This window comes from Camelus dromedarius, chromosome 1 (genome assembly GCF_036321535.1).
Source record: "Camelus dromedarius isolate mCamDro1 chromosome 1, mCamDro1.pat, whole genome shotgun sequence".
Lineage (NCBI taxonomy): Eukaryota > Metazoa > Chordata > Mammalia > Artiodactyla > Camelidae > Camelus > Camelus dromedarius.
In genome coordinates, this window is record NC_087436.1 from 45208620 (window position 1) to 45229239 (window position 20620).

The 20620-nt window shown below is 49.4% G+C and overlaps 1 protein-coding gene across 2 annotated transcripts; it reads left to right on the forward strand.

Annotated features, from left to right (window-relative positions):
• The first annotated feature begins 539 nt into the window (after nt 1-539).
• Nucleotides 540-20312, forward strand: PITX2 (paired like homeodomain 2). Of its 2 annotated transcripts, XM_010981091.3 has the most exons (4): nt 540-806; nt 4557-4612; nt 16423-16628; nt 19060-20312. In XM_010981091.3, exons 2-4 carry the CDS (start codon nt 4567-4569, stop codon nt 19621-19623), a joined length of 816 nt encoding a protein of 271 aa, XP_010979393.1. In that variant the 5' UTR covers nt 540-806; nt 4557-4566; the 3' UTR covers nt 19624-20312. The 2 variants fall into 2 exon arrangements, with proteins under 2 accessions (XP_010979393.1, XP_010979394.2); XM_010981092.3 differs by lacking the exons at nt 540-806; nt 4557-4612 and adding an exon at nt 14696-15543.
• The last annotated feature ends 308 nt before the right edge of the window (nt 20313-20620 follow it).

A 20620-nucleotide genomic window follows, 5' to 3' on the forward strand; every position in this document is an offset into this window, starting at 1 on the left:
TATGCCTCGCCCCCAAACGAACCCATGCACATTATCCTTTGTTCCATTTCTTGGGCCACTTTCTCTACCCCTTTCTCCCTACCAGTCCGGGTTTGCTCCCCGGGAGTTTGCCCCGACGCCTTTGCCCTCCCCTTCTGATTTATTAGAGCTCCCGGTTTGGCGCAGATTCCTTTTTCTTCTCCTCCTTCCCATCCTCCCTTCCCGTCCTCCTTTCCACAGTGGGCGTGCTTGAGCCTCCTGCTCAGTCGGCTTCTGTCTAAGCGCCCTGCCCGACTCCCTCTCCTTTCGCTCTCCGGGCTCTTTCCCTGGCTCCCGACTCTCCGCCCGCGGGCCTCCACCTCCCTCCCCTGCCCCGCGTCTCGCGCCCCTGCTGGCTCCCCCCCGTGCTCGCCCGAGCGCTGCGCTCGCTCCTTGATCGCCCGCCGCGCGGCCGGCTCGGCTGCCCGCCCGCCCGCCCGCCCGCCACTGTGCAGTGGAGTTTGGTGGAATCTCTGCTGACGTCACGTCACTCCCCACACCGAGTCGGAGCTGAGGGAAGAGAGAGGGATGAGAGCGAGGGAGGGGAGAGAGAGTGCGAGACCGGGAGAGAAAGCTGGAGAAGAGCAGAAAGAAACTGCCAGTGACGGCTAGATTCCGGAGGCCGCCGCGGACCCGTAGACCCCCTCGGAACTTGGCACCCTCCGGAGCCCAGCAGTACTCTCGGGCCCGGCTTTCGGGCGCTTGCGGTGCAGCCCGCGCCTCGGTTCGCTGGAAATCTCTCCAGGACGCGGCGGGACGCGGAGACAGCCGCTCTCTCCCGGTAGCCGGTAAGTGGAGGCCCCCTCTCCCGCAGGGATGTGAGATAATGCGAGTTTGGAAATTTGTTCCACTTTGGAGATTCTTCGCCGTAGGTGATTTGTGGCTCTTAGGGCTGCCTTTCCCCCTAGGTAACGCACTTGGCAAACAGACCTTGCAAAGCCCCGTTCCCTTCGTCCCAGTCACAGACACTAACAATCTATGCATGGGGTGCTGAAGTCGAGTGGGAAGCGAGGCCATGGCTGGCATTTAAAACGAGGTATCTTCCCTTAAATCTTGGTGCCAACGCTGAAGGGACAAATCCTCAGATTGAGGATTAGAATTCTCAAGATAAAGGGCCGGGTACAAAGTTTCAGCTACTGGAAGATTAGCCCCCTTCCCATTGTTATCAATTGGAAAAAAAAGCTTCCATCTTAACTGGCAGTTAGTGACCTCTCAGGCCCAAGCGAATTACCTGGGAGCCAGGCCTGGATGCCAAGCTCACACAATTACTTCGGATTATAAATCCCTTAAATTGATTACCAGTCAACTCCAATCTTGCACTTCAGGAGATACATTTTAAATGTGTGCAGGGAAGAGGACTATTTTCTGACTGTCCAGTAAGAAAAACATTATGATTCTGAATCAGAGAAATATGTTCCTCTTTTTATTCCAATTTAACGATTTTACTTTCCTAAGCAATTTAGAAATCTTTTTTCTCTTTTCTTAAAGTAAACTAAAATTTTAAAAAAAACTTTTACTATCACAAATTTAAATAATATACGGAATTCACGCATTCTAAAGTAATTTATGAAATATTAATTTGATTTAGAGAGATTTTCTTGCATTCTTTTTAGTCCATTAATAATAATTAAAGATGCTTTTAATATCATTTTGGAGGAAAGCCATCTAAAATTCAAATGCCATTTAAGTCAAGGAAACAAAGCACTTAAGCAATATAGATAGAGGATTTTTGTTGATGTAACATAAAATAAGCATACAAGGCTTCAAATATCAAACTTTCCCTAAAAATTAAATAGCTACTTCATTTATGGACTGTTTTACTCTACCTCAGCAAAACTACACTTAAATTATTCAGGTGCTTTGTTCCTCAAGTTGAGCGTGTTTGTCCTCAAGTGTTCCTAAAGCATCAATATTAATTGGTTTAAAAGAAGGCTTAAACTGGTAAAATACAGAACTGTGCTAAGCAGCATTTTAATTTCCTTAAATGATTATCCACTGCAAATTAATTTACTGACTAATCTCACTAATTCAGTTCACTTAAAACATATGTTCTTGTCATGTTTATTTTTAAACTTTCCATTAAAGATTTTGTTATGCGGTAATAATGTGAATGGAAAGAAGGGAAATGCGAGGGAATTTGGAATTATTAAGACTGTATTTGTTTCCAGCAATTTCATCTTATGACAATCAACAGAAATTATTTTTAAGCAAATTGTTTTATTTCCTTCTATTTGTCTGCCCTAGCCAGAGGTTCAGCGGGCTCCATTAGCTGTGTAGTGCTTTTTAGCAAGCTCACAATAGATAACTCAAGGTGGCCAAAACAAGATTGCCGCATATATATACATTCCAAGCAGGACATGAACTTTTAGGGTGAGAACAACTATCCAACAGGAAAAGTTGCTCATCTTAATTTGTGAGATTAGCCATTCAAGCCAGTGCCTAAATCCTGCAGCCAAATTTGTCTTGTAAGACTTGTCTTGACAGGGCAAGTTTAAGGATCAGCAGGCAGGACTTGGAGGTCCCTTCTTAAAAATTATCTTCCCCAGTTATATAGAGTCAATTCATCTAGGAGGCCTGATCTTTAAATGAAGCAAAAAAAAAAAAATGCAGGTCTCAGGACTCATTTTGACTGCAAAATAAATCCACAAATCACAAGGACACGTAGGAGTAAGCTAAGGAACACGCCTTGACCTTATTTTCAGTCTTTAGAGAGGAGTTCTTGAAGATTTGTTTTGTGTTGCTTTGTTTGGTCTTCAGTACTGAACCTTGGGAGTAGGGGGAGAATGTGTAATAATTGACTGACTTTACGCTGAGCGACTGGATCTTTTTCTTTTGTATATGTCATTATTTTAAAAAATAAAAACTATTTGCAGTTACCATCTGCAAAGCTAATAATGCAGCCAGTTCAGAAATAAGAAAAAAGAAAAGAAAAAAAAGATTATCGAAATGATGATGACATGCAAATTTCCCCTGAAATTATCATAAGTAAACATTTGAAGTCTGGACTAATAAAATCCCATCTGTGTTACTTCATATCGAGTTAGTAGAAAGCTGTGATAATGAATTTTGTAATATCTCACGAACAGACATCTCAATCAGGGACTAATCCTGTGATTTTACTGCAGAATCACTAAATCTGGAGCCGCCAAACTGCTACTTCTGGGCGCCCGGGCCTGCAAGGATCAGCAGAGTCCCCGCCCGCGTCCACGCTAGCGGGTGGGGGAACCGCCTGGCTGTCCCCTCCCTTGGATCCCCACGCTTGCCGCGCGGGGCAGCCCCTTTTCTAGGCACCGACCTTGGCCAGAGGCCCCTCGGCCCGGCTCCTACCAGGAGAGGCCGAGAGCCGAGAAATGCGACTCAGTCAAGAGCCAAACCCCGCAGCTCCCTGCCCAGCCTCTGCCCCTCGAACAACCGGGCAACGCCCGCCCCCAACCCCAGCCCTGGACCCCAGCGAGGTGGGCCCTCCCGCCGCCGGCGTACCCTGGTTAACGTGGAGCGAGGCAGGCGCCGTGATCCAAGGGGCCTGGGGAGCTGGGACCTTCTTTCCTTTCTTCTGTCTTTAAAGCAGCCACGGCTCTTCTACCCTCCCCGACAGAGCCCCTCGCCACCCACCTCTCCCGGTTTGCCCGTGGCAGAGAAGGGGGCGCGCGTTAAACGCTTGGCTCGCTGCGCTCTGGTTAGAAATTTGAAAAAGATCTGGTTTGCCAGGGAGGAGAAGGGGGAGTACTGGGGAAGCCATTCCCTCGGAGCTATTTCTCTGTCCTTGGCGAGCGGTAAACCCTCCGGGGACTTTTGCCTCGCTCTCCTCAGTCTCACTCGGTCCACCCCATTTCCCTGCTCGGCGATCTTAAATCATACTTTAGGGTAAATAAATGGCTGGGTGAGTATCTCCAGGGGAAAGTGTGGCTAAATATGGAAAAGTGGCTCCTGATGGATGAGAGGCCCGAAGCCAGCTCACTCCTGGAGCACCACAGGCAGAGAGCTTTGGAGTCCTGTGTGTTTCAGAATTACAGAAAATCGAGAATTGCTGTCTAGGACAGGGACAAGTTGTTTCTGGCATTTTATAAATATTTGCTGAGCTCCATTTAACGAACAAGCACTGTGCTGGCCTTCGCACACAAGTCCCCAAAGAGAAAGTCCTCTCCACTCATCCCTAAATTTTGTATCTGCTAAGGTTGTCCTCGTGTTCAGACGGGCTTTTAACCCCTTACACAGACACTCTTGTGGATAGTTCCACAGCCTAAGTTCCCAGAACATGGTGGTTTTATCGGCCAAGAGCCCCTGGGCCCATTCGCTGCAACTCTGGAGGCCGATCCCGCCCCTTGGTAAACATTCAGATGTCCTGGACCAGGGCTAGGATGGGGATGAGGCTGGGCAGCCAGAGGCTGTCAAGTCCGAGAAACACTCCTAAAACCTAGCACAGAGTAGGCGCCTAATAGCTAGTGTTGAATTTGTTTGCCCCACAGGTAGCCTCCTTTGAGCCCTGCGCGCTTGCCTGCCGCCGACTCTCACAGCCTTCTTTCTCTTCTGTTTTGTAGATAACGGGGAATGGAGACCAACTGTCGCAAGTTAGTGTCGGCGTGTGTGCAATTAGGTAAGAGTCGTTTCTTCTGCCAGGGTCACCCGACGGGAGACCGCGCCACGCGAGGGCGGCGAGAGGGCACAGGTCCCGCGGCGAGGCCGCGCGAGGGGGGCTTCCCGCAGGAGCCGCCCAGGGCAGGAAGGAAATCAGAACCAGGACGCCGGCAGCCTCTCCCCGCGGGGGGCTGTGGGTAGGGAGGGGGCCGCTCGCCGCGTCTCGAAGCCCCGGGCCTCCTCCTCCCGGGGGGAGCCGCTGACAGCCAGGGAGGCGCGGTGAGGGTACGCCGCCCTGCGCCGGGTTGCCAGAGGGTCCGGGAGACTGGAGTGTCCTCCGCTCTTTCCTCTAACTGGGTCTTTGCTCTTTGTCCCTTTTTCTCCTCTGTTCTGCCTCCCTCTCCCACCCCGCTCAACCCCTGTTACATTCCGCCGCCGTCTGGGGCCTCTCTTTCCCCGCACGTGGGGCGGGCGCGCGTGGCCCAGGCGTGCAGCCGGCGGCCGTTGAATGCCTCTTCTCCAAAGACTCCGAAATCAAAAAGATCGAGTTCACGGACTCTCCCGAGAGCCGGAAAGAGGCGGCCACCAGCAAGCTCTTCCCGCGGCTGCATCCCAGCGCCTATGGTAAGGCCAGGAGCGAGGCGCACGCCGCGCGCTTGGCGTCCGCCCCCGGGCCTCTGGGGCTCTGGTGAGACGCACGCAGGCAAGGCCGCCAGACTGGGCGCGCCTGCTCCGAACTTAAGACACTTGGCCTCTGGGTAGGACGAGAAGCAGCCGTCCAAGCAACGTTAATTCCTTTCCCCAAATTATACTACCCTCCTGAGACCCATCACCTCTCCCTCTCGCTCTTTCTCGCTCTCTCCTTATGATCTGATGTGTGGCCTGATCTACACACACCCCAAACTACCTCGGTGCCTCTAGCTGGGGTGGAAAAGTGGTCCAACAGCGACCTCTGTCGCTCACCACGTCCCACTGCGTACAGTACCAGCAGGGCCCACCCCGTCCCGGCGGCTTTTGGTCGCGCCCCGCCCAGGCTTGTGGGTGCGGGGTTTACCGCGGAAGATCAGCAAGCGAGGTTGGCGGAGGTTCGCCCAGGCAGCGAGGTGGGGGAGCTGACAACAGCCCTGCAGAGCCTGAGGGCAGCGACTGCGCTCAGCAGCAGAGGGTGGAATGGAGTTTGCCCCTGTCGACGCGAACCTACCTGTTGTGCTGGTTCCAAGGCCTCAGGTTTTGGTAGTGTGGTTCATTGTCTTGTTTCACGCTGGACGAGTCAAGGGATATTGCTACTCAAAGACTGCAGGCTCGAGTAGAACTTAACGTCTCCAATCCCCGCACAGGCCTTTGCTGAATTGAAATGTGTCCTTTAGTTGTGTGCGTGTGTGTGTGTGTGTGTGTGAGAGAGAGAGAGAGACAGAGACAGAGAGAGAGAGAGAGAGAGAGAGAGAGAGAGAGAGAGAGAGATAAGTGGGACAACCTGTCCTTTGGAATACAGAAAAAACTCAAATTTACTGTTGCTCTATTCTCTGTGTTTTCCAGGCTCCTTAATAACTAAGTGCCTATAGAATGTTGTTGACCTTTGATAGTGTGAGGAGATAAAGCACCCCCCCACAGCCCTCATCCCTAACCCCCTCTTTCCGGATTAAAGTTTAAGGGTACAAATGTAATGTGTGCTAGAGAGGGGCGAATTGGGACCCCCGCCAAGTAAACAAGCCGTATTACCGAGAAGAAAACAAAGGCCTCCCGCATTGGGCTTCCCAGTGAATCTGAGAGAAAAGCATCATTTGTTGAAATAAAACGTCTAAAGTGGTGTGGAGCAGAATGGCCTCGACACTGCACAAAATCGCTAGTCCTCCCGCTGGGCCAGTTAAACGCTCACTTGTCCGGGATTAACCCCATGGGGTTAAATGAGGCCACACGGAGATAACATCGGGTGATTTCTGTCATTAAGATTGTGTTAAATTCTTCTTCTGTTTGATAATCGGTCGTAAAAATAAATTATTACACCGGAGCATGTTTGGGATATGGTTAAAAATCAAGAGCAGCGATGACTCCTGGGGGAAATGCTTTGTGCGGGCTCAGCCCTGGCTCCGGCCAGGCTAGGGGAGCTCCCCAGTCTCGCTTCGCACAGCGCGGGCTGGCCGCCGCCCAGCCGAGGCTGGCGTTTCTCGCTGCGCTAGGAGCCCAGAGACGCAAAATGTCTCATACCCCTAACCCTACCCGCACCCAGGGTTTCCTTGACCCCAGGGATGGCTTCTGAGAACAGGTGGCCTCCACGTGACTAGGGTCCCTTCGAGGAAAAAAGAAGCCTGAGGTGGGATGGGGGCCTCTTGGATGTGCTAGAAGTGGCGGAGCCAGGGAGTCCTGTCCTCTCCTGTCACCGTCCGAGCAGGTGGCCCTAGGAGTTCGCTTTTGATAATTAGCAAAGAGCTAGAAATAATAAACGATTATTTTCTTAATCAATACTTTTAGGCCCGGATTATTTTTGTGCAGGGAAAGGCTCTTCCCTACACTGCCAGTAGTCTGTTTTCTGCCTTTTGGACTGAAGATGAAAACTGCTGCCCAAACACGTTTAATGCCATTAATTAAGAAGAGACACGTGGTAGGGGAAAATTATGAAAATCTTGATTTTATTGGCTTTTAAGGAATCGAGTAGACCAAAAATGTCACACAAATGTAGACAAAGCTGTAGTAAGTAAATTTAACTTACAGAATAGGCAAACTCCTAGCCACAGCATAATTTTTAAAAGAAAAAGGGAGAGAGATTATTCTCCTTAACTTTTTAATAGTTTTTATTTGCTTTTTAAAAGAAAAAATATTTACAATGACATGCAATTTTTGAAAAGGTCCCTGATATCCTATTGAAGACACTACCTTCTCCTAAACCCCACCCCAAAACACCATGTCCTCCTTGAATATTGAAAAAGTTCTGTGAGTTGACAGGATCGATCTCTGGGAGATCTGCCTCTCTTCCCAAACAAGTCTCCGTGCCCTTGATACCCATTGAGATGACCCACAGCCTGGCTCAAACCCAGAAATGACTGGGGGGCAGGAAGTTGCCTGAAGACTCCCTAAGGCAAGGAGTTTGAGAGAAGGATGGCAAGGATGGCAAGTGAAGAGAGGAAGAGTTGGTAAGTTAAACAGGATTCCCCCAGACAGAAGGCAGGCTGAGAAGTTCCCTTTGAACAGACGTCCTTGGCTTTTCCTTGCTTTGAGTGTCCTGAGTGGAGCCTCCGTTTGGAGAAACACGAAAAGTAATCTTGACCTTCAGGAAGAGAATGGCCTGAGCCTCCCCTGTAAATCACCTTTAAAGTTTCAGGGCTGTGGCTGTAAATTTGGGGCTGTAATCGACCCAGCTGCGGTCCGTCGGTCCCGGCGCTGGCCTCGGGACCAGATTTGGGGCCGATACCTTCGCCCGGCCTCCCTCAGCTACGCCACTAATTTTTACGTGGTTTGGCAAAGCAGTTGGGCTGAAATTGTTCAACCTCGGCCTCTGGTGCGCGCAGGCTTTCTTCCCTAAGGACAGGGACTCCAAGACTCCAGCCGCGACACACCGTCTCACGCGGCAGCAGTCGGGTCCCGGTCTTCTTCAGAGGAGCGGGGGTAACCCTCGCCGCCTTTGTGGCCGCAGAGCCATTCATTCAATCACCAAATGTTTGCCAAGCACATACTGCATGGATTCCTAATGCCTCCCCCTCCTCCCCCAAGCAAATCATCCGGTTTCCCTTCGCCGTTCGGAAGCGACTTTAATGCTAACGAGGATACCAACAAAAGCAACCCAGACCACCTCTAGCAAAATGCTAAATGGCGGTGCGAGGGGGAGGCTCTCGGGCCTGAGCGTGGTCAGAAAGAAGGGGGATGTTTAAAAGGGTGGAGGGCTTTTAGTGCGAAGCCGGGGTAAAAGACCAGGGCGTGCCAGAGGGGCGTGAGGTCTGAAGAAGCCGGGAGATGGGAGAGGAGAGATTTCCATTTTCTTTTCTACCCCCATCGCCACCACCCCCACCCCGCTTCAGATCTTCAGCTTATTGGCAGAAGTTGCTTCTCCTTTTGGTGATGTTGTTGTTGTTGTTGTTGTTGTTGTTGTTGTTGTTGTTGTTGTTGTTGTTGTTGTTGTTGTTGTTCCCCAAACAGGAAATTGTCCAAAGATAGTCAGTTCCTGCGGATCCCCGTTCGCGTCTTTACGGGTCGCGTTCCTCGGTACCGACGCGGTGTGCGCTCAAAGTTTCGCAAGGCTGATTCGGCTGCTATGCCGCACCGCCCGCTGTTAATATATGCAGCAGTTGTCAGAGCGACTCGGGGGAAAAGGAAATGTATAACGAAAGCTTATTCGTGAGCAGGAATATACTAATGGAACAATCTGATGTCTTCTTAATCCTATGTAAAAAGCTTTGTCGTCTTCCTAATATTGACTGAATGGGTAATTAATGGCTCTTCATCTAGGCGAATACCCTGTAATCCAAAGATAGGCAAAAGACAACAAGCCCAAGGTAGAAGACAAAAGCCCCGACTGCGGCCGCCACCCTCTTCTCCGCCCCCTACCCAGGGTCTTCACATGGGAAACTTTCCTCTCAAGAGAAAAATGCACAAGTGGGAGAGTATACGTACCTTTCCTGGGCTAGACTTAAACACAGAACCTGGCTGTCCAGCTCCGTCTTCCCCCACCAGTCCTTCCCTCTGCATTTCTTTCTTCTCAACTTCTCTAGAAAGACTCCCCCATCGTGGCCCTGACCAGCACCTATCTCCCCAAGGCACCCATCTTTCATTTAGGGAAGCGATTGATAACAGAGGACCAACATGCAAGTCCTCAGAAGGCTCAGGCAAAGGATTGAGCTTCTTTCTCATCTAGACGGAGACTCCTTTCTCTTACAACCAAAGGCAGAGAATCTGTGAGGACAAGATGGTTGGGATGGGAAGAAAGAAATTAATAGAAGGAGAGAGAGCGTGCAAAGTTGTGTATATGTGTTAAAGAGAGATCAAGAGTGATGGAGCCAACTTCATTGTGAGGATCTGACATGAAGAGTGCCCAAGATTCTCCCAGAATGTTTTTAACAGGCTGACATTTTAATTTAAACCTTTAGAAGTAATATATTACTTGGGTTACTACAATGAGGTGGGTTTTTTTTTTTTTTTTGGTCAGCTGACAGCTTTTAAAATATTATTTCGCTAGGGAAATAAAAGCTTCATCTCAGATTATAGGTGGGTATTTTTGGATTTATGTGATTTATGGTCACCATGACAACTAATGCTGAATGTTAGCTACCAGCATGTCTGGGAGAGGGAAGACAGAAAGAAGGGGAGCAAGAGAAATAGAAAGGGAGACGGACATGAGCTGGAGACGGAAAATAGAAAAAAATAGGAAGAGAAGTATTTTAATCCAATTTTTTAAGTGACTTTAGTTAGTCCTTTGCCACTTCCATCTCTCTAGACCTAGGCATTGATGTTTATTTCAGTCTCATTTCTCTATCCCTCTTTTACCCTCAAGCACAAGTATACCATTGACTTTATTTTACTTTTCCACGCCTAGTTGCCTTCCGTAATTAAATGAGCGCCTAATAAACCCGTTGTGCTAACAGACTAATGTGCAAAAGCTCTACAGCACGTGGGTTAGTGATTGCAGTAGCCCCTCTCCCCCTCCCCGCTCCTCCCCTAATCCCCAGCTCCTCTTCACCCAACACTGGCGGGTGAAAAGAACCCCCCAGCCAGTTACCCCAAACTTCAAGTGGTTTGTGGGGGACAGAAATATGGTTACCATTTGTGGAGACCCAGAGAGGGTGGATGTTGCTCAGTACTTCTACAGGCTTTTGATTAAAAAAAGAATCCGCCCCCTTTTTACAAACCTGCACTTTTATTTATTTATTTATTTATTTATTTATTTATTTATTTATTTATTTATTTATTTATTTATTTATTTATTTTTTCCATTTAGGGACCAGGGAGAAACCAGTGACGGCAGAACCTTTAATTTCTGGGTGCTTTGGCTTGATGGCGGGGTTGGGGAGGACGGCGAAGGGGCCTTTTCTAGCTTGATTTGTGTGTGAAAAAAAGCCAGGCCAGGAAAAAAGGGGAGCAGAACCATTTCTCGGGCAAGGTGCAAGGTCTCCATCTGACCTCTGCGCCTTACACCGCAGGCTCGCGCGCTAGCGCGCGGACACACACACAGACACACTCTCTCACGCACGCGCACGCGCGCCTGTCATGTGGCTGCGAGCTGACTCCTGCTGGCCTCATCCTTGAGCTGGCCTGGACCTGAGCGAGACTCCTAGCCCTCTACCACCTGACAGCGCAAGGAGACATCTAACTGAACCATCTTCATGTGAGCTTTGAGGATAGAATTTTCTCCAAAAATCGTGAGTCGCTTCACTGTGTCCCAGCTCGCGTCCCGGCCGCTGCAACCAAGAGTTTGGCGGCGCTGCCCGACCCATCTCGCCGTGATGGCCAGAGGGCCTTTGTGCAACTAACACTAAAGAGCGTGAAATTAAATAAGACCTTAAGACTAGTAATCGATGGCAAATACCAGCTCAAAACACGCCTGACCTCGTATCACACATTTCCCTCCTCAAGGGTCTTTCTTTGAAAGAATAATTAAGAAAACCCAGTTGAGGCGATTCCTGATGTCTTCTGAGTGGAAAACCCAAACCCTCATTGGGCTTCCTGTTCTCTCCCCCACTGCAGCAGTGCAGCACCTCCAGCTTCCCTGAAACCACTGCACTGATTTTTTTTTTTTTTTTTTCCTGGATTGACCATTTCTGTAATGGAGGCCGAAGTCACACTAATTTCCAGAACCAGTCAAAGAAGAGTAGGGGCGGGAAGGAGGCTGGTAACGGTAGAGCTGAACTCACAAAATGCCTAAGATTTCCTTATTTCAAATTCTTTTATCTGTACTGCCTAAACGTGTACACCTGTGCACCACAACGTTTGGGGTTTTTTGTAGATTAAATCTAAAAAAAATGCCTACTACCAATACAGTTTTCACCGAAAATTGTTTCTTGTTTCCCCACTACACACTTGCTTTTCCTCACCCCAACTTTTCACATTGGAATAATCCTGCCACACATGGAGTGAACTTTGTTGGGCCTGGAAAGGGTATTGACCAACCTCAGAGTGTGTGAAGTGATTAGAAGATTAGAAGAGAGTTGAAATTCTAGCCAGAAAAATGCAAAGAAATACTGCCCTGGCTCAGTTGGATTGAGGAGGTTGGGGAGAGGTATATGTATTATGTATGAGCATTTCTATCTATAAATAGATACATGCATAATATATATGATTTTGTTTTTACTTAACCAGAGTTCTTCAAATAATTTATTCTCCACTTGATGTTACAATGGATCAATACAATTTAAGATTCCTTATCTTTTTTGGCTTTTAGGCCACCTGAAGATCACTAGCACTTCCGACATCTCCCACATTTGGCACTCTGAGGAACTGCCACTTGCCCTTGGGTTTTTCACCCACTTTAGAGGCTGGTTTAGGCCCTTCATATGTGTATATTGGCCATAAAGTTCTGTTAGTCAATGGAGCCAATGAGATTAAATCAAACTTCCATGGATTTAATGAGACACGGGCTTAGAAATCTATACATCTCTGTGGAGTTTTTCAACTCTCCTGAGTAAGGCATTTTGAAAACCACTCAGGTTCTCCACCAAAAACTGTGGCTCCAGAGTTTGAATTGTGAAAAAGCAAGGCAGAAAGTATGCTCCTTATGGAGGAGAACCTTTTATACTTTGATGTGATGGATTTGTTTTGTGAAATGAAGCCTTGAGCATGTGGTATTGTAGGGATAGCAACTATGCTGAGGTTTAAAGAAGATACTGGAATATGATTAGTAAACATGGGCAGAAAAGAGCTGATTCATATTGACTTAGTTATAGGTCATGGACTGGCTGGGCAATGGGAGGAAATATTTACTTTACACATATACTTTATGATCTTGGAGGAATTAGGGGAAATTCAATAAGAAAATGGCTAGAAACATTTAAAACCTTTATTTAAAAGACTTAAGCAAATTAGAGTCTTATCAGATTAAAAACCACTACAAATGTAAGAGCACTGTCTTCAGTGAAACACTGTGGGGTCTGAGAAAGAGATTCTCTGCCAAATCTCAGGGATAAAATGCGTCATTTAAGCACCAGATAATGAGCAGTATGTAAATTAATTTAACCTTCTTTACCAACAGGCTGCTTATGTAATATGTATAATTTAGTGATAAGATTGCAGGACCTAATATGGCTGGATGTGTGAGCCTCAGCTAATGCAGACCTGTCACATGGGGATCTGTTCTGCTCTGAGCAGGTGTGTACGTGTGGAATGGGGTGAATTGGAATGAAAGGTTAAAAGTAGAAATGCTGATTTAAAGCTTGCTATGAAGAAAGTTCCTTCCTATAGCTAAATTCTTCTTAAAATGGGATGATGCTTGTGAAGAGAGACCAAAGAATTCTCACTTGGTTCTTTGGACTACTCTCAAGCATGTTTAACATGGGGGAGGAGTTCCAGATAGGGTTGGGGAGTGGGAGCAGGGCAAAGGAGAGACACATGGGTTACAAACATATTTGTAGTCTGCTTCATCCACTCTGCCCCAGACTGAATAAGTTTCCCAATCTTAGGAACAAGGACAAGGGAGTTTTCTGAAGATACCTCATGCTCGTGTTGCAAATCATTGACTGTAATGTCAAACAAATACACATTGAGGGATGATAACACTAACTCCACAATAAAGCAATCGCCAATGCAAAAACCCAGGGGAGATTAGTTTGTGCTCTCTAGCTGACCTAAGCCAGAGGACAAAAGGACTTTCACAAATTATTTTGAATGATATCTTTGGATTTCTTCTTCAGTTTCTTTGGAAATAGTGCTGTAAAGATTTAGATGTCCCCAAAGTGTTTTTTTTCTCTTTTGTTTTATATAAATGTACAAGGATTTGTTTTTCCTAGCTGAGTGTTTCCCTAGGCTTTTGCCCTTTGCCTACAACCTACTGCCTCTGCCTGCTTAGACTCTTAACAATTCAAGACAGTCTTGAGCTCCCTAGGAATAGAAAATGACTTAAAAATTATCCTTGAAATTGGTTATTTGGCAACATTCTTAATTGTATGGAAATTCATTAAAGCATATTTTATACGTAATTAGCTCAAGGTTGTTGATTCTACAGGCTTTATGGATTTGAATCTGATTGATAATAAAGTAAACAAGAGAGTCAAATTTAAAGCATGGCTCTCTCTCGGGTTAGGATGAGCTTAATACAGTGTATAAGGAATTTGAAAGCTCTAGGATATGTGTCTTAATACACGTTAAGTAGAATGGATAAGCTTTCAGCATTTTGAAAGTGCTGGGTTAGGGTTTCTATTCTATTGTATGTTTTCTGTCTGGGGACTAATAAGCATTACAGAGAACGTGATCTGAGGCGACTTTTTATTCTTGTATAAATCCAGAGTGAACCACCAAACAGTTGTTCGCTTAAAGTCAAAGCAATTTTCCTTTGACAGGTCCATTTGCTTCTCGATTTCTAATTTATTAGCCTCTCTTCTCCCTGCTATGTCTTCTTTGCAATTTAAGTAAAGCTTTTTCAGATTAGCGCCGCAGCATTCACTTGACAGACTGTTTGGAAAATTTAAGATCGGAGAGATGATTTGTTGGGTGTTTTTAAAATTTTCTAGTTTTAAGCAGCATATCTCCTTTCCACACAGGGGGAGAAAAACACCTCTCGGTTGGAAATTAATGTAAGGAGACACGAAAGGAAGGAGGGCTGGGTGCCTTGTTGATCCTTGTACCTCTCAGCCTTCGACCTTTCCGCTTCTTTCTGCCCAGCCTTTTACTCCCAGCCATCTTTCCACCTCCCCGCCCAAACTAAAAGCCGGATCGTCTTGGGCCGGGCCGGAGCAGAATTCCCGGGAGTCGGCCGGTGTAGACTCCGCCGGCAAGGCGAGTTATTAGCTCGGCCCCGAACAGCTGATAGGTGAAGACAGGACTGTCCCTCCGCCGCGTCTCGAGGGTTTCTGATTGGTGCGGAGCCACGTCACTCCAGCCCGCGAAGAGTTTGGGAGGAGGCAGAGGCGGGGAGGATTGGGGAGGGCCGCTGCCGAGTGACGTCTCGGCATCAGGAAGCCCGCCTCTGGTTTTAAGATGTTAGGCCAACAGGGAAGCTTGGAGCCGCAGATCTGGTCAGTCGTTCGCCTGGGTGCTGGGAGCTGAGCAGCGGCGAAGCTGGGCTCGAGCTCTACAGCCCGAGGGGGTGTGCGTGTGGGCACCGCGGAGGGTGCGCCTAGAGGCCCGCGCCGCTGCCGCCGGAGATCTAATATCAGCTACCTGTCCCTGTCACTCTTGACACTTCGCTGTCAGGGCTGCCGCGCGAGGGGCGGGCAGAGCGCGATCGGCGTTAGCTTTCCTTATTGGAGGGGTACTTGGGGGAGGGAGGGAGGGAAGAAAGGGGTCTTTGCCCACTCTTGTTTCGCTTTGGAGCTTGGAAGCCTCCTCCCAAAAGACGCTCCGAGCTGTGCTCTCCTACCCACATCCTCATGTCTCCGTTTGCCCACTGACTTTCGGTCGCCGGACCCTTTCGCTTGAGCCTTCCGAAGGGGACTGGGGCAGCTCGGCTTGAAGACTCAGCGGGGGTTGTGTTCCTTGGCTCTGCCAGCGGCCGCCACGGCAAGGAAACTCCCCGCCTAGAGCGCGAAGCAAGCGGAGCAGGCGGCGGCAGCCACGGGGCTTCGCAGGGCGGCAGCCCAGGACTAGTAGGGCGACGCGTTCCTTCGTCCATGAACTGCATGAAAGGCCCGCTGTACTTGGAGCACCGAGCAGCAGGGACCAGGCTGTTGGCCGCCTCCTCGTCCTCCTCCTGTCACCATCCCCAGCCACTGGCCATGGCTTCGGTCCTGACTCCCGGTCAGACCCGCTCCCTGGACTCTTCCAAGCACAGGCTGGAGGTGCACACCATCTCCGACACCTCCAGCCCCGAGGCCGCAGGTAAGGCACCGCGCCGCCCCTTGCGGCCCGGCGCTGCTCGGCACTTCTAGCCCCCAAGGAAGTCGGCCCCTCCAGGGGGAGGCGTGGTGGGAGTGGTCGTTCAGCTTGCTCCCCGCAGCACTTCCGGAGCCAGGTTCTGTTGACCCCGCGTCCCTTTCGCTCTGCCTCGACCTCCAGGCTGGGGTGGCGCGAACCAAGCCGGCCATTCAGCTGCCCTCCCTGTTCCTATCCTGACTTTCCTTCTGTTTCCTGGGTCACAAAAATCTCAGCATCCCCATTAGAGGATTTTCAGAGGGGGCCCCCTGACCCCCATCCCCACTCCCACCCCGGCCCCTGTTACCCTCTCGGCTTTCAGTTCCCAAGAAGCTCCACTTGTTAAAAAAATATTTGTGAAACTACGCCTCAGAAGAAGAGGCGGTTTTTCTAAAGGGCGGAGGAACTTGAGTGACTCGCCGAATCCCAAAGTTTACTTTTCTTAGCCTTCCGAAACTGCATCGAAATCTGAGCTTTCTACGAGAGGGAGAGGGTTGTGTAAAACGCGCGCTTGAGGCTGTGTCGAGAGATTTGGTGTGTCCGCGCAGAGGCGTATAAATATACTTGAAAGCACAGGCTATAAAAATGAATGTGCCGTCTCAGTGAGATAAACATGTAAATAAAACGTGCGGCGCTGGGGGAGGGGAGGAGATGCGGCGCGCACACCCACACTCACATCTGCACAACCCGCAGACGCAGCGCTCTTCGCAGCCCGGATCGGCCGCTCACGCATTCCTTCCCCGCCAGGCAGCCTCGCTCTTCCCCGGCCTCTGCGCCTGATCCAGTTGGGGTTAGCGGGTAGCAGGTGGGCATGCTGACGGGAACCTCTGTGCTTTTCGTTTTCAGAGAAAGATAAAAGCCAGCAGGGAAAGAATGAGGACGTTGGCGCCGAAGATCCGTCCAAGAAGAAGAGGCAACGGCGGCAGCGGACTCACTTCACCAGCCAGCAGCTGCAGGAACTGGAGGCCACTTTTCAGAGGAACCGCTACCCGGACATGTCCACGCGCGAAGAAATTGCAGTGTGGACCAACCTTACGGAAGCCCGAGTCCGGGTAAGAGCCCGCAGGGAGGCTGGGAGGACTAGTGGGGTAGGCATTAAAGAGATGCAGGCACTGTAGACCGAGATGGGGGTGAGGAGTGTGGAAGGCAGCGCCGCCCGGGAGGGTTGGAGGGGGGCTGCTTCTGCAAAGGCAGAAGGCCTCGCGGCGGCCCCAGTTGCGAGGTTACAGCTCCCCCTTCTGAGGCCAGCTGCAGGCCTGGCGCAAAAGCCCAGAGCCACACCGGCTCACAGGCCGCCACCCAGCGCCCTCCCAAACTGGGCCGCGTGCATTCCCCTGCACAGGGTATTGTGTTCCCGGCTTCACCAGACAAGAGCTAATAAAATCCCTCCCCGGCCAGGAACCTAGAACAGGCTCCAACCTGTGCCCTTTTAACAACGAAAACCCGCCTGAAACACTCAAGGGTTGGTTCTTCTTGGAAAACTTTCACTCCTGGCCTACCCCAGCCTTTTCTCTGCTCAGGTTGCCCTTTTATACGGTCTTTGCAGTTTTTCTGCCATTCAAATCTCTCCCACACCCTATTCCCTTGTTTTGTGATCTGCGGAAGCAGTTCTAATACACAACTCCTATTCTGCTAGTCCTCTTAGAAAAAAAGAGAAAAAAGAGGAAAGACTTTACGGTTTTGTTTATTTATCTTTTCTCAGGAGATTGTTACTCACACCCTTCCTCCCAGTTATAATAGTTTTATTAAAGAAAGAGCTTACCTTTGTAGCAATTCTGTACTTTATGGATTGGTGAAAATTAACAGATAAATTACCCAGTAGCAATATCCTGGTTTATGCTGGTCGGTGGAAAACTCCAAGATTGTTAGGATTCTGGAAGTAGAAAAAAATACACAGCAGGGTCGAGAGACTTTGCTGTTTAAAAAAAAAAATGCTCTGGATAGAAAAATAGAGCCTCCAATTACAGCAGAGAAAACGGAAAGAAAACACTGTATAGCAATGATGAAATGAATAAAGACCAAAATGCATTCCCAAAACAGAGGCAACGAAGGCATTTTCTAGGTGGCATCTGTGTAGAGAATGAGGCTATGCTGGTGGATAAAAGAGCCGGGGTGAAATTGGAAATGGTTTTAGTTTAACTGCTCAGAGCTGCGCTCCAGCCTGGGCCGCGTGGTTTTTGCGCAAGGTCAGTCTTTCCTTAGCTATCCTACGCGTCTGGGGAACAAGTCTCGCACGTACTCTTCTCGCCTGGGCAAAGTTTAGACCGCCCAGGGTAGAAATGGCAAGTAATTAAAATGAGAGCACAATCTGTGGGTTCTCTGGAATCCTTCGGAAAAGCCCTCCCCCACCCCTCCGGCTTTTTTGCAGTCCCTCCCAAGTCTCCGCCGCCGCAGCGCTGGGCTCTCTCTCCCTCCGTCAGCCTCTTTCCAGACCCGCGGCTTGTCCAGCCAAGTGGGGAGTGAGGCGTGCTTTTTATAGCAGTCGGGTGCAAAGAGGAAGGGGGATAAGAAGGAAATCGAGAATGAAAGGGAAAAGGGGGGAAAAAAGCGGATTAGGCAGCTGGTCCTGGCTGAGATGTGTAATGTGAAACATCACTGGTGTCAACTCGGAAATCTCGGGCCAGGCCTCGCTCCAATACACAAAAGACGCCGTCTGGGGCGGCGGCGGGCCCGATGTGGATTGAGAGTGGGGTTGTGTCGGGGACACCGGACGTGGGTGGGGGCTGGCCAGCCGACTGCAAAGCCCAGCACCCGGGCTGGGTGGGCCCAGCCAGTCGGAGCGGCACCCAGCGCGCGGGCCTGGCCTGGGATGGGTGGAGGGTGTGAAGGAGCGGAGCGAAGTAAGGGGAAGGCTGCAGAGAGACTAGTTCTGGGGTCTCGGAGATTTACACGCCTAGCTCGAGGAGTTTAATGAGCTGTTGGAGAGGTGATCTTTTGCTTCTTATTTGGTTGTTTTGATAGGCGAGGAAGGGGGTCGCGGCCTGGCGCCTGTTGAGAGCGCACTTTCCGTGGAGTAGTGGGCGGCAGTGGAGATACGAGAAGGGAGGGAGTTGTATGGAGAGAGCGTGGGCTGCTGGTGCCCTCCCAGCCCCTTGTCCACACCACTGAGTCTGTGGCTCTGGAATGCAAGCAAGTTTGCAAGGTGAACGGGGAAGGGTTGGGCCGAGAGCCCACAGCTCCGCGTTTATTTTTCAGTAAGTGTTTTTGGACCCTGAGGAGGGCCTGGGTTAGTGTACAAGCCACCCGCAGGCCGCCAGGCGTTGGGCTGGGGTTTGTGGCACAACTCAGAGCCCGGAGTCGAAGGCCTGAGCCGGCCGGGCCTTCCTGGTTTGGACCGGGCTCCGGCAGCTTGGGGCGCAGGGCGGGGATAGTGGCGGCGAGGATGGATGTGTCCGAGGAGGGTGGCCGCTGGTGTCTTCTGGGATCAAGGTTTTACTAATCTGGACTGTGGCGTCTGTTTTCTCCCTTGCCCTCCACCCCCAGGTTTGGTTCAAGAATCGCCGGGCCAAATGGAGAAAGCGGGAGCGCAACCAGCAGGCCGAGCTTTGCAAGAATGGCTTTGGGCCGCAGTTCAACGGGCTTATGCAGCCCTACGATGACATGTACCCGGGCTATTCATACAACAACTGGGCCGCCAAGGGCCTCACGTCGGCCTCCCTGTCCACCAAGAGCTTCCCTTTCTTCAACTCTATGAACGTGAACCCCCTGTCGTCGCAGAGCATGTTCTCCCCACCCAACTCCATCTCGTCCATGAGCATGTCGTCCAGCATGGTGCCCTCAGCGGTGACCGGCGTCCCGGGCTCCAGCCTCAACAGCCTGAATAACTTGAACAACCTGAGCAGCCCGTCGCTGAATTCCGCGGTGCCGACGCCCGCCTGTCCTTACGCACCGCCGACTCCTCCGTACGTTTATAGGGACACGTGTAACTCGAGCCTGGCCAGCCTGAGACTGAAAGCAAAGCAGCATTCCAGCTTCGGCTACGCCAGCGTGCAGAACCCGGCGTCCAACCTGAGTGCTTGCCAGTACGCCGTGGACCGGCCTGTGTGAGCCGCGCCCACTGCGCCGGGATCCTAGGACCGTGCCGGAGGGGGCAGCTCTGCCCTTGAAAGACTGGGGATTACGCTAGAAGGTCGTGGGCGCTAAAGAAAGGGAGAGAAAGAGAAGACAGAAAGAAAAGGAAACCACTGAATTAAAGAAAGCTCCTTTGATTTCAAAGGAATTTCCGCAAGTTTGACATCTTTCACTAAAAGTATTTCCAACAGTTGCAAGGACACACACAAATGTTTGACTGGATATGACATTTTAACATTACTATAAGCTTGTTATTTTTTAAGTTTAGCATTGTTAACATTAAAATGACTGAAAGGATGTATATATATCGAAATGTCAAATTAATTTTATAAAAAGCAGTTGTTAGTAATATCACAACAGTGTTTTTAAAGGTTAGGCTTTAAAATAAAGCATGTTATACAGAAGCGATTAGGATTTTTCGCTTGCGAGCAAAGGAATGTATATACTAAATGCCACACTGTATGTTTCTAACATATTATTATTATAAAAAATGTGTGAATATCAGTTTTAGAATAGTTTCTCTGGTGGATGCAATGATGTTTCTGAAACTGCTATGTACAACCTACCCTGTGTATAACATTTCGTACAATATTATTGTTTTACTTTTCAGCAAATATGAAAAAAATGTGTTTTATTTCATGGGAGTAAAATATACTGCATACAAATTGGTCTGGATTCTTTCTGCCCTCCTTTGTCACCTGTCCAGGGTTTCTTAGTCACTGCTTCCTAAACAAACCAGTTCCCTCTGCCTGCCTAGTTAAATACACAAGGCAGCAGTACTTATTTAATTTTGGTAAAAATAAATTATAGTCATTCATCAGAAACTAAAAAGAAAAAAAAAAGACACTCTCAGGGGAAAAAAAAAAAACTTGCAAAGTCTGGACTTGTCTCCCAGATTTTTGTTTGGCTTAAACCCAGAGGATTCCATTATTGCTAGCAAATAATATAAGAGGGAAAGAAGAAAGGAGAAAGA

Excerpts from the sequence above, each read along its gene's own strand:
- PITX2 (XM_010981092.3), top strand. The coding sequence starts at position 15,336 with ATGAACTGCATGAAAGGCCCGCTGTACTTGGAGCACCGAGCAGCAGGG. Across the intron at positions 15,544-16,422 it reads CTCCAGCCCCGAGGCCGCAG|AGAAAGATAAAAGCCAGCAG; the intron begins GTAAGGCACCGC and ends TTTCGTTTTCAG. Across the intron at positions 16,629-19,059 it reads TTACGGAAGCCCGAGTCCGG|GTTTGGTTCAAGAATCGCCG; the intron begins GTAAGAGCCCGC and ends CTCCACCCCCAG.